The 12,085-nt window shown below is 42.0% G+C and overlaps 1 protein-coding gene across 2 annotated transcripts in view; it reads left to right on the top strand.

Moving 5' to 3' along the window:
* STK4 (serine/threonine kinase 4) overlaps window positions 1-12,085 on the top strand; it is a 48,536-nt gene that overhangs the window by 3,187 nt on the left and 33,264 nt on the right. The window contains exons 3-10 of one of the 2 annotated variants that reach the window (XM_058814453.1): window positions 543-671; window positions 2,842-2,956; window positions 3,459-3,623; window positions 4,026-4,193; window positions 4,759-4,896; window positions 5,570-5,698; window positions 6,123-6,176; window positions 7,952-8,138. In XM_058814453.1, the coding sequence (XP_058670436.1) occupies window positions 543-671; window positions 2,842-2,956; window positions 3,459-3,623; window positions 4,026-4,193; window positions 4,759-4,896; window positions 5,570-5,698; window positions 6,123-6,176; window positions 7,952-8,138 (1,085 nt within the window). The remainder of the gene's footprint in view (window positions 1-542; window positions 672-2,841; window positions 2,957-3,458; window positions 3,624-4,025; window positions 4,194-4,758; window positions 4,897-5,569; window positions 5,699-6,122; window positions 6,177-7,951; window positions 8,139-12,085) is intronic. The other variant, XM_058814454.1, reaches the window with a different exon arrangement.

The raw sequence follows: 12,085 nt of genomic DNA, 5'->3' as shown, positions 1-12,085 counted from the left end.
TACATCTTGAGGAAAATCTGCCTGGTGGAAGTGAACTTTTGATGCTGTGCCCTTTGGTGAGGCTGAGCAGCATGGGAACACTCCAGGAGTGACATGTTCACTGCCTGGAGCAGTTTGAAAAGACTGAGTTGTAAATCTGCCTGGCTGCTGTAAGTAAAGAAGCTGGAAATAAGAGTGATAATATCTGACAGGAACAAGCAAGCCTCTCTGACCAGAGCTGTAGTTCTTGCTGATGCTCAGCTTGTACTGTGTGCTGGAAAAAGAGACTTTTTAGGTGTTGAATTTGTGTGAAAGGCCATTCCAAAGCTATGCTCAGTTTAATGATGGTGTGCTCTTTCCTCACTGTCTGTTTGCTGATTTATTTCTATTACAGTGTTTAAAAGCTAGTGGGCTGATTATTTACATTAAAATACAAAATATTTTTAACAAAAGGATAGTTAATGTTTTACCTGATGGTTACACTCACAAAAAGCAAAACAATAACATTGATATTTTTAAAACATTACTATATTCAGTATTTGTTTTCACGTTCTGTTTTCCAGTTCTTATGGCAGTGTATTCAAAGCCATCCATAAAGAAACGGGTCAAGTTGTTGCAATTAAACAAGTTCCTGTGGAATCTGACCTGCAAGAAATCATCAAGGAAATCTCCATAATGCAACAATGTGACAGGTAAGTGTGTGTTCCAAAACCTTTTATTGGGACTCAAGGAAAAGTATCACCTGTGACCTGGCATTTAATCAAATTAGAGCCATGGTCTTATGTAGGAGCATTGCGGGGTAGGACAGTGGGGATGGACAGAGACGAGAGATCTGTGCAGCCAGGGCTGGAACTTGGGGTTCATTGCAAAGGGCCTGGGGGCTGGGAGCTGCCAGACACAGCTCAGAGCAGGCTGAGAGAGGAGAGGGGCAGAGAGGATGAGAGGGTGAGAGAGCAAAAGCATAAGAGAGCGAAGTTCCCATTCCAATGCAATAAATCTTCTGTGCTGAATATTCTGATTCTCACTAACCAGTCTAGTACAATATACAAATCCTACAGCATTTACATACAGCCTGTAAGAATCATTACATTACCATACTGTGTTACATTTTAAACCCTAAAAACTCCTCTTTGGGCCCCTTCTGCCAAGCTGCAGGGTCTGCTCTGAGCCTTGGGCCTGTCTGCAAGCAGAGGGTGTTGTTCCATCAAAAGGGGATTACCTTCAGCCAGCCACACCATTGTTTTCCCATTGTTCAGTAACTGAGGTATCTCAAAGCTTGCTTTCATTTCAATCTCGCTTATAGTTTCAATATTCTCAAAATCTTTTGCCAGACAGTCATATTTATAAGGTTTTCCCGTTTCATCTTCCCCAACAACCTTGCCTTGGTGCTGCCTTCCCAGCAAGGCATAGAAAACTGTCAGAAGGAGGCTTTTTGTTTCTGTTTTAAAGGGCACGTGGATGAGAGCCACTAATGCATGGCTGCTCTTGCGTGTGCACAGCTCCGTGCTGTCACCTGCTCTTGTGGCAGGACTGTCCTTCCCGCTCCTGTCCTGCCTCTACAGGCTCTGCTGCAGTGCAAGCTGATCTGAGCATCCCCTGAATAACCTGCTGGCAGCTCTGTGATGGTTGTTGTTCCCCTTTGTGCATGTTTTTATAGGAAGAAGTGCTGCAGTGATTTAGCCAGTGAAGAGCTTGTGGGTAGGGAAGACCCTCTCAAAGTGCAAAGCTGAAGGTTTTAAATACACTCATTTCTTCTGGTATTGTGAATCTGGCCTTAGGAAACACTACTTTGAAGGACTTCCTGTGTGGAAAGCCATTTAAAATAAATTACATGAGCAGTATAAAACTGTGGTCCCAGTCACTTACTCTACTGCATTCCACTCTCACTGTAGTTAAATGAAGATGACTTAGGGGCAGGCAGCAGAGTGTATCTTGAAAAGAAATTGTTCCTGAAAAATCTTACTGTGTAACTTGAAATGCATTACTACTTTCTCTTAAATTAAATATTAGTATTGTAAGGCCTAAAGTGAGACCTCAGAGTTGTGAACAGCAGAGGGAGTGAATCACTGGAGCATCACATTTTCTGTGCAAGCATTAAGGGACACTGCAGTGTGACTGACCTGCTAGTTTTAAAGCTTTTTCATTAGAAAATGTTCAGCAGAAAATAAATTAAACACGCTTTTGTTCCTTAGCTCCCTTCCCATCAAATCAGGGACAGTCTTTCTGTTAGTTTCTGCTTTACCTTTTCCAGAGGACACAGGGTTTTTCTGAGCAGTGTACTTTACTAGGTTTTTTGCTTCTTGGGCAGCCAGAAAGCTGACTGAGGCAGTCTTAGGTTGTGCTGAGATCCTAAAATGTATCCTGGACTAAATCAAAGAGACAAGTAGGTTCACGTGGTAGTGGGGGAACATTTGTCTTTATGAGCATGATAGTTATTTTCCAGCAAATTGTGGGCTTTATTTATTGTTTCTGTTTGTCTGCAAATGTTCTGCAGAAAAACCCCCTTTTCCAGGGGCTGCTGTGGCCTGTTTCCCATTCCCTGTCCTGCCCCAGCACTGACCCTGCTGTAGCCTGGTTCAGACTGAAGGCTAATCACCCCTTGTTTCCGTGGGATTTGTGGGACAGTTTAGCTCCCTGGAGTGACTTACTGGCAGGTCATGTGAGCCCTGCTGTGGGAGCAGGCTTGGCAGGACTGGGGAGCCCTGTGCAGAATTCAGGGTGTTCTGGAATGCTTCTGCCCTGGGTTGGCATTTCAGCACTGAGTTTCTAAAATGTACTCAGGGTCTCTGCAGTGTATTGTGCTTATTCAGTGATGCTGGTACCTGGTGTCTGACCCTTTGTTTTATCCTTCTTTTTTCCTAGTCCTCATGTGGTGAAATACTATGGCAGCTATTTCAAGAATACAGACCTGTGGATAGTCATGGAGTACTGTGGTGCTGGATCTGTGTCTGACATTATTCGGTTACGAAATAAAACTGTACGTGTGTCCTTTCTCCTTTGAGGGCAGGGGTGGGACTGTGGGTGTAGTGTGAGTAGTTAGGGCTGAATTCTCAGAGTTCAGTGCCTGTCACAACCACTGGCCATAACTTGAGAGATGCAGGTCCTTTGTTACTCTGAAAATGACAAAATTGATTACACTGAGTTTTGGTTCTCTGGACAATTTAATTGGTGTGTTGGTTTTCTTGAAAACCCAGATTGATTCCAAGTAAGACCCTACTTTGCCTTACTTTGGTTATTTCAGGATAAGAATTACAAGCTGAGAAAAGGTTGTGGCATATGAAATGTAGTAGTGTGTTTATGTATGATGGTTGTGATCTAATTCTGCTACATAAGTCACTAACTAATTCCCCATTGGTATGGCAACCTTTAGTGAAGGCAATTAAGTGGCAATTAGTGAATCTCAGTAAAATACAGACCAAAGCACAATAGTGCTGTGTCTCGTCCACTGGTATGCTGGCAGTAACTCTTCCCTTCTTCAGCTCACAGAGGAGGAAATTGCCACAATAGTGCAATCAACACTGAAAGGACTCGAGTACCTGCATTTTATGAGGAAAATACACAGGGACATCAAAGCTGGAAATATATTGCTAAATACAGAGGGACATGCTAAACTTGCTGATTTTGGAGTGGCAGGACAACTTACAGTAAGTAAAACCAGGGTGGCTGTGTACATTTCAGTTTATATTTTTAACCTGTGTGTGTGATGGGAATGTGGAGCTGGACAAATTGTTCATAGATGGTTTTTAGCACTTTGCACCATGGGATGCTAAACCAGCAGCAGATTAGAGCAGATCTTCCTCTGTGGAAGCTTATACAACTAAGTAATGGTTTGCAATAGCATTTGCTGCTTTTTTTTAGTATACTTTTAAGTTCTGTGAGCACATTTTAATTGATCTTTGCAGACTTCTGTATTCTAGTCTTGCTGAGCCTAATAATCTGCATGCGTGCAAGATAATTAGGGTGATAATTAATGATGATTAATCATTAATGACTGTTTATGGCTAATACAGTTGCTGTTGTCTGGATCTTTATCCTTTTCTCCTCAGGACACCATGGCAAAGCGGAACACAGTCATAGGGACCCCATTTTGGATGGCTCCAGAAGTGATTCAGGAAATTGGGTATAATTGTGTGGCAGACATCTGGTCCCTGGGAATCACTGCAATAGAAATGGCTGAAGGAAAGCCACCATATGCAGATATTCATCCCATGAGGGTAAGGACCGTGGCCTTAAATGTGTTGCTGTATGGAAAAGGTTTGATATCATAGTTGGCTGAATCATATATCAGCATGCAATCTTGTTTTTAATATGTAGAACAATTTGTTTTCTGTCAGCTCTTTGTACTGTTGATTAAATTAAAACAGGTCTTTGTCAAGAAGAATCTGCATGGGAATAAAAAAATCACAGTCCCCTTCTGTTAAGACATAGCTGGTGCTTTGTGTTGGATGTAAAGGGTATTTCCAGCTGGGTTATGCAAAGTGGATTTTTAAATTTTTTTTTTTAATGCAAGCACAAATTTTCGGGACTGAAAAATGTCAGATTCACACTTTTGGGGCCCATAATGGCTCTGCCAGATATGAGCACCTAGTGAGAAAAGTCTGTTTTCCTGCTGCTTGATCCCTGTGAGCAGATTTGTGTGAAATATTGGCACAAACTCCTCAGAGGCTGCACCTGGAAAAGTCACTGTTCTTTAGTACCAGCGTGTGTTTGGGTGTATTTCTGTTGAATCGTTGGCTCTAAGCTTTGTTGTGGAAATCTGAAATACTCTCCTGCTTTCAGGCCATTTTCATGATTCCTACCAATCCTCCTCCAACGTTCCGGAAGCCGGAGCTGTGGTCGGACAATTTCACAGACTTTGTGAAGCAGTGTCTTGTGAAGAGCCCGGAGCAGAGAGCCACTGCAACACAGCTGCTGCAGGTCTGCTTTTCCTAGGAGAGCATAAACTCTGGGGGAGGCTTGCCCAGGGTGGGCTGTGCTGTGCGGCTCTTGAGATGTTGGTTTCGTTTCTTGCTGCTCCTGCTCACTGCAGATTGTACTTTTTAGTAACTTGTTATAAAAATTTCACACTCAACTTCAACTTCTCAGTTCTTTAAGAACCAGTCTGACTTCAACTTCCTCTGTCTTCTCTGGGGTGTTTTTGTTGTTTTGGCTTTCAGAGTTTGTTGTTGGTTTGCTGGTTTTGTTTGGTTTGGATTTGTTGTTTTACTTTCAAATTCCCACCAGCACTGCCAAGAAAGTGTCTCTTAAAACACAAAACAGGGCAGGCTGAGTGTAAGTGGTTGCTCAGAATGTTCCAGGCATGGTAATGGTCTGTGTAATTGATTCTTGACAGCTAAGCTAAGGAAAGAAGTAAGTGGAGCTGTGGGTGGTGAATGAGCCTAAGGTCTCTCATCAGTTGTGCCCTTGGAGCTTGATCTTGTTTGGGGGGTGGAAGTTCTCCCTCCTGTGCCAAACAGAAGGACTGGGTAATTATTTTAGTAATGTTTCAAGTTAAACCTTAATTTGATTTGAAGTAGGCCATAGTAACAGTGTTTTACTGTTCTGTCCTGCTTTGGATGCAATGCTTATTTGTTTTTAAAATGTTTCTCAGCATCCATTTGTTAAAAGTGCCAAAGGAGTATCAGTTCTGAGGGACCTGATTAATGAAGCAATGGACATCAAGCTGAAACGCCAAGAGGCACAGCAGCGTGAGCTGGATCAGGAGGATGAAGAAAATTCAGTGAGTATTTAATAGCAGCAGTGTGCAAAGTCCAAACTCTCACTCCTTTCATAAGACTTAACTGCTTCAGGTTTTGTTTTTGCAGTATTTTGTCCAATTGCCAGTGGATTTGACTTAGTTCTGGAGTTTTCTACTTCATGAGTGTAACGTGATGGTTGGTCCCTGCTCAAGCTGTATTTGAGTGGGACAGGCAGTATGAGTGGGGTCCTGTTCACCTTACAGGGTAGCTTGAGGCTGGGCTACAAAGTGCTGTATGCAGAAGACTTGATTAATTTTCCCAGTTGGATTCTATTATTTATGCAGTAGTGAGAATGTTTTCATTGTAGGTTCAGGTCTTAGACTGCTCTCCTTGTACAGAGTAATAACATCATCTCTGATGCACTGTGATATAAGTCTGTTGTGTTGTTTTACTGTTGTGCTTTAGAACATCCCTTATAGAAACTTTCTTCTGCACAAGAGCAACCGACAGAAGCCTGAGGTGAGGGCATGGGAAGTGTTCAGGGCTTGCTGTGGATTTCAGTTTGGCTCTCTGTTTCAGTGGTTACAGCATGTGGATTTGGGAAGCATGTTGAAAACTGGTTTTTGAGCCTCTGCCTGCTTCAGCCTGAGTAAATGAAATGGGCAGCACAAAGCACTGTGTGCCAGCCCTGCTCAGGGGTGACGCTTGAGCAGCATGGTCCCTGGTGTCTGTGCTGAACACAATGTGCATCTGGTTTTGCACTCCAGGACTGGGTATTTATTCAGTGTGGAAGTAACTTTATTGGTCACATTGCCATGATGTCAATTCTATGAGTACTGTCCCCACCCTGAGTTTTGTCTTTGCCATCCCTTCTTCCTTTCTGACTGATCTGGGGTCACAGAGGTGGTGTCTGTGTGGTGGAGTTGAGTCCTCTCTGTTGGTGTCTGTGTTCTCCTGAAGCTTCTCTACTCCGTGTCTGCCAGCAGAAAAGCTTCTCAAACACTTCCCAAGTGATGTGAAAACTTCTGATGCAGTCCTTTGCTAAATGATGTGTAGCTAACAAATTTATTACTTCCTCTCACCCACTCAACTCCACACAAAATTAATTCTCCTCTATTAGCATCTTGTGTAGTTTTCTCCTCTCTTGCTGTTGGTTTTGAGGTTGGAAAGTAAATTTTGTAGACACTCTTGACACAACAGGTAAAATGCTGGGAACACCAGAACATGGAGAGGTGACTTCTCTCTTTCCATGACACTGAGATGGAATATTAGAGCTTGATGTGCAACACCTGTGTGCTTTCTTTCTAACATTAACACAGATCAGTAAGGCCATGGTCACATAAAGAATGTGAACTTCATCCTGAGAACAAAACAGGAGCATCTCAGCTAAGGTGAGATGCCTAGAAACTCTACTGTAAACCTGGAAAGGGACTTCTGTTCCTGCCGTTGGATAGCTGGTCCACAATTTCAAGAAACCAAATGGATTGTGGAAATCTTGACCCAGTTCTTCATGAAGTCCTAGTCACAATCCACACTTAGTGAAGCACACACCTGATGGAACTGCCACCTTTGGCTAACATAACCCTGCCAAGAAGTTGTTCTGCCAGAATTGGTTTGAAGAGGTTGTGTTTTTCCTACAGAATCAGTCTCCTAAGCCTTGGCAGCAGTAATTCCAACTTTTTTTATTAGTCCCTTTAAGCAAATGGAAAGATAAAAAGTAATTTTCACTGAAAAAAAGTTACCCAACTTTGATCATTTGTTTGAATCCTTTTTAAAGATTTGTAAATGTAGTTAATTTTTTTTTCAGTGCCCTTGAAGTTTATAATGAGTAAAACTACCTAAATGTTAGAAATAGAAAAAAAAAACAGGATGAGCGGCTTTTATTTCCATGTGCTACATACTCTCTAGACCTAGACCTGGTGACTCTCAGTGAGCTGTACCACTGGAGACAGAGGGTTAGGGTCAGCTCTCAGAACTGCCTGCATGAATAGAAACACTAATGACTGATTGAGTGCTCTAATCTACCCTTTCAAACACTTCAGCAGCTTAGAAATGAGATACAACTTGCACTGAGAAGTTTATTTATCTGTTCTCTTACTTACCATGCTGGCAGAAAAGTATTCATTAGTTTTTATTACCTGTTTGGAGATGACAGGGAGAGAACAAAGTGCATAAACCAAACGTTGCTTCTGTGTGTGTCTGTAAAAAAACCCCTTGAATTAGTGTGACTTAAACACAGCCATTCCTCATGGCACTTCATCAGTAAAATCTGTGTTTGTGGTATGTTTGAACAGGAGGAGGATGAGACAGATTCAGGCACCATGGTGAGGGCGAGTGGAGATGAAACTGGCACAATCAGAGCTGTGAACACCATGAGTGATGGAGCCAACACCATGATAGAGCACGATGGCACCCTGGAGTCCCAGCTGGGCACAATGGTCATCAACACCGAGGAGGAGGAGGAGGAGGGCACCATGAAAAGTAAGGAAACATCTCTGACTTCTAGAGAGTATTTCTTAAAGCTTCATGTGGGCTATGATATGTATTCCCAACCTGCTTTCATAGTTTTGGTTGATTATTATGTCTTTTGGATGTAGGGAGCCAAACTTTTAGGTCAGTGCTCTCTGAGAAACCTTCCTAGGCCCAAGCCTTCCTAGGCTTTCAAGCCACGGTATAGCTGAAGTACAATTTCCACAAGCTTTTGTGTTAATCAAATAAGATCTGATGCTTGCTAGTAATTTGGGGTGGTTCTTTTGTCACTTCTATTTTGCTGGTCTTGTATTTTTCACAGAATGTAGAGGGAGACTCTAACAAGAGGTTAATCACAAGATGTGTGTTGCTTTAGATGATGATCTGGCTGTAACCTGGCCTCTGAAAGGTGAAAGTCTGTTTTAGGAGTGGTGCATTCAATGAAGAGACAGATTTATGAAATGACAGATAAATTGAAGGCTTCATCACATCAGGACGTGCAGTGGGAGGGGTTGGCCTCTCTGGAGTGGTGCTCTTCCTTTGTGTCACTGCAGTCACTGAGGACAGCCCAGTGAGCTGTGTTTTAGACAATCAAGGTGAAATCCATACTGCCCTAAAAAACCAGGAAAGCTTACTAAAGCCACAAGCCTTGTCAGAGGATGTGAGATTTAAAATTATGTGACTGACAGTCTTACAGCTTGAGCTGGAAAAGGGTTGAAAATGTTTCTTTGATTAAAGAAATGGCAGGGAGAGCCTTCCTAGAAAAGTATGACTACAAGAAAAGGAATCTTTTCTGAATTATAGATTCTCATAGAAATCCTTTTCCACTGGTTTGTTAAGCTCCCAGTCCTGAGGCAGAGGCAGTCAGGGATGACTCAATGGCCAGCCTGGATGTTTGTTTGCTCAAGGACTGGAGAAAGTGCTGACTGAGGGCTCAGCAGTGCTCAAGTATGATCACCACATGCAAGGCTTGTTCTTTTGGCTCTGGCACTGCTTCCAAAGGCTTCCTTGGCCAGCTGGTATTGAGCCTTTAGCTGTTCTTCACAGGAGTTTGGAAGAAGCCTTTCCTCAGGAATATCTGTGCTGAAAGCTTCTTCCCTGTCAGGGCCCTTTGAAGCTTGTGAAACAATGCTGGGTTTGAGAGGGAGATTTCAGCAGAATCCCTTTGAAGATTTTTCCAAACTTTGATAAACATCATTCAGCTCATTAAAACCCAGAGGTGTCAGTCCATGTTGCAGCTTGGGGCAGCAAAGACATTGGTGTGGTGGGACAAGGTTGGTCTAGCAAGGAGATGGATGCAGCAAAAATGTTCTCCAAAGAAAGGGACATTTCAGTGGCATTAAATAAACCTGGTGAAGCTGCAGTTTCTTTAGTAACAGCCAGCACTGATAGTCTCTCATCCTCAGTGTGTATTGTTCCATTTCATGGCTCACAATATCAGAGGTTTTGCTGTCTGGTGCTCCTGCACTGCCAGCACTGTGAAAAGTGAAGCACCTCTTGGATTTATGTTCCATGTTTGACATGTGCTTATCTTCTCTCTATCTGTGAAAAGCTGCAGTGCTTGTGTCTCAAAAGCTGCTGGTGCTGTGTGTGCAGTGGTGTTCAGAGGCTCGAGGAGATAGTTTTATATGATGGATGGATGGATGGATGGATGGATGGATGGATGGATGGATAGATAGATAGATAGATAGATAGATAGATAGATAGATAGATAGATAGATAGATAGATAGCCTTTGATAGTCTCTCTTTATCAAGGTCACCCAGGTTTTGAGCAGAGTGAGTTTCAGGGCTGCAGCGATGCCTTCGGCACAGGGCAGCCTCTCCCCTCAAGAGGGAGCTCCACAACAAGCTCTGGCACCTCCAGAGCTCCGGGACTGCAAAGTGCAGATTTATTTTAAACCCTCCTTAGACTTCAGGTTCCTTAAGAGCTCCCTGCTCCTCAGCTGCTGCTGTGCAGGGTGCTCACAGCCAGGTGTGGCAGAGATGCTGCAGCAGCCCTGGAGGTGGTGCCTGGCACTGGGACACTTCCACGCCATGGGCTTCACACAGCAATGCCCACTCAGCCCATTTATTCTGCATTTTGCCTGCTTGTACCTTCATTCCAGCAAATCTGATGTTAATGAAAATGATAACCTTATCTTAACACCCTTTTCTCCTCCTTTTTGGTGTAACTCTGAAATACTGAGAGCACTTCTCAGTTTGTTTTGGGGATGCAAGGCAGTGTCTCTGAGCAGCTTGCCCTATGTGAGGATTCCCTGCAGCTCCATTTTTCAGCTTGCCACTTACATATTCATAACATTCAGTTAAATGCATTTGGCCCTAAAGCTCATCAGCCTGCTGCAGAACCCTCTGGAGAAAGTGTTTTTTTGAAATCTTGAATATAAATATAATAATGCTGTTTGAGAACAACTGAGTTTTAAGGAGCTTCATTGAATCATATTTTTAAAGGCACCTATAATTTTTTTTGGCAGTTTGTCTTATGACTCACAATAGAACCTATTTTTAAGTCAATAAAAAACTTCTGGTTTGTTTTTTTACACGGTATTATAGCTTCCCTAGGTGTCCTGGGCTTTTTAACTGTAGGTTTCTGAAGTTGTGTTCTAGCCCTTCCTTCTAATTAAAAAGTATAAATCTGTATCTTAACGAGATTTTTGTTTGGTTGTATTTCTTTTTAATGTAAAAAGTGTATAAAGTGTTGTATTTCAGTGTTTTATAGATAGGATTGTCTTAGAAATCTCTAGCAAACAACTTCCAATTGCCTTGAAAGTGCAAACAACTTCCAGTAGGCTTGAAAGTGATTCTTGCATAAATCAGTTTGTGACTTCTTAGCTCAGAGGAATCTTAAATTCCAGTATTTTACAATAGAGGGGAAGTTTTGTTTTGCAGTCAATTGAGCTGTAATTGTGTTTGCCTAAATTCTTTCATTTGCTTGGCTTTATTCTGGGCACTCAATATAAATAGTCAGGCATCATTAAAAATGTCACTGTGACATTCTGTTACACATTGTGAAAGCACTCAAGTGATTGCCTGAGACTGCAGGTACTAAATTGTGCTGCGACACATTTTACTTCGAAATCGATTGCTGAAAGATTACTTATGGATTGCAGTTAAACTATTCCAGGAAAACTTTAAATGTAGCTGGAGAACTATAGATGAGCAATGATTTGTAATAACAGGCATTTCCATTGTGCTTGAGAGCTGGAATAACTTTGGGGCTGTTAATATGTCTGCAAATGTCATTTTTTAATTTTTTCTATGGGAGAATATATAGTGCTAGTAAACAGTGAAGCATTTTTTATTCTTTATGCTTTTACTCTTCCTTTTTCTGCTTTACTTGCTGTACTTGTTTAGACAGTGGAATCTTGGCATGGATTTGTCTCTTTAAATCAAAGAGTGGAACATAATTTTATAATAATGTTGCCTTCCTTGAACACTGCAATACAATCAGATCCAAGTGAAATTGGATCTAGTTTGTCTAGTACTGTAGTCTGCCCTATTTTCTCTGTTAAAGTACATCTTGCTTGTTTAAGCATCAAATAATTGGTGAATTACACTGGAGAAAGCAGAACTGCCAGCAGCAGTGTGAGTTGGGCTGTCTGGTGTTTGGGTTGAGATGAATGAGGGATCTGGAGACAGGGGAAGGATTGTGGATTTGGGTTTTTTGTTCATGTGGCACACATTCAGTACAGGGTCTGGTGCAGAAATACACCAGAAGCTTTAATATCACTGTTGTCTGTACCTTGATAATGCAATGTGCTGGTAAAAATTATTTAGAGTCTGTAAATGTTAAAATAAAAAAAAATCTAGGCTTCATTCTTACACAGTTTGAGGTGGCTTGGGTTTTGTTGTGCTTTTACCATGCCCACACTGCTAAGCATGGTTGTGTCATTTTAAAAAAGTATTTCCCCTTTTGAGGGGGAATTGGGCTTCATTAGCAAATTAAATGAGCTGATGCAAA

The sequence above is a fragment of the Ammospiza caudacuta genome, chromosome 15 (genome assembly GCF_027887145.1).
Source record: "Ammospiza caudacuta isolate bAmmCau1 chromosome 15, bAmmCau1.pri, whole genome shotgun sequence".
NCBI lineage: Eukaryota > Metazoa > Chordata > Aves > Passeriformes > Passerellidae > Ammospiza > Ammospiza caudacuta.
Note: the sequence above shows the minus strand (reverse complement) of the source record. Positions and strands in the feature narration are given on the sequence as shown.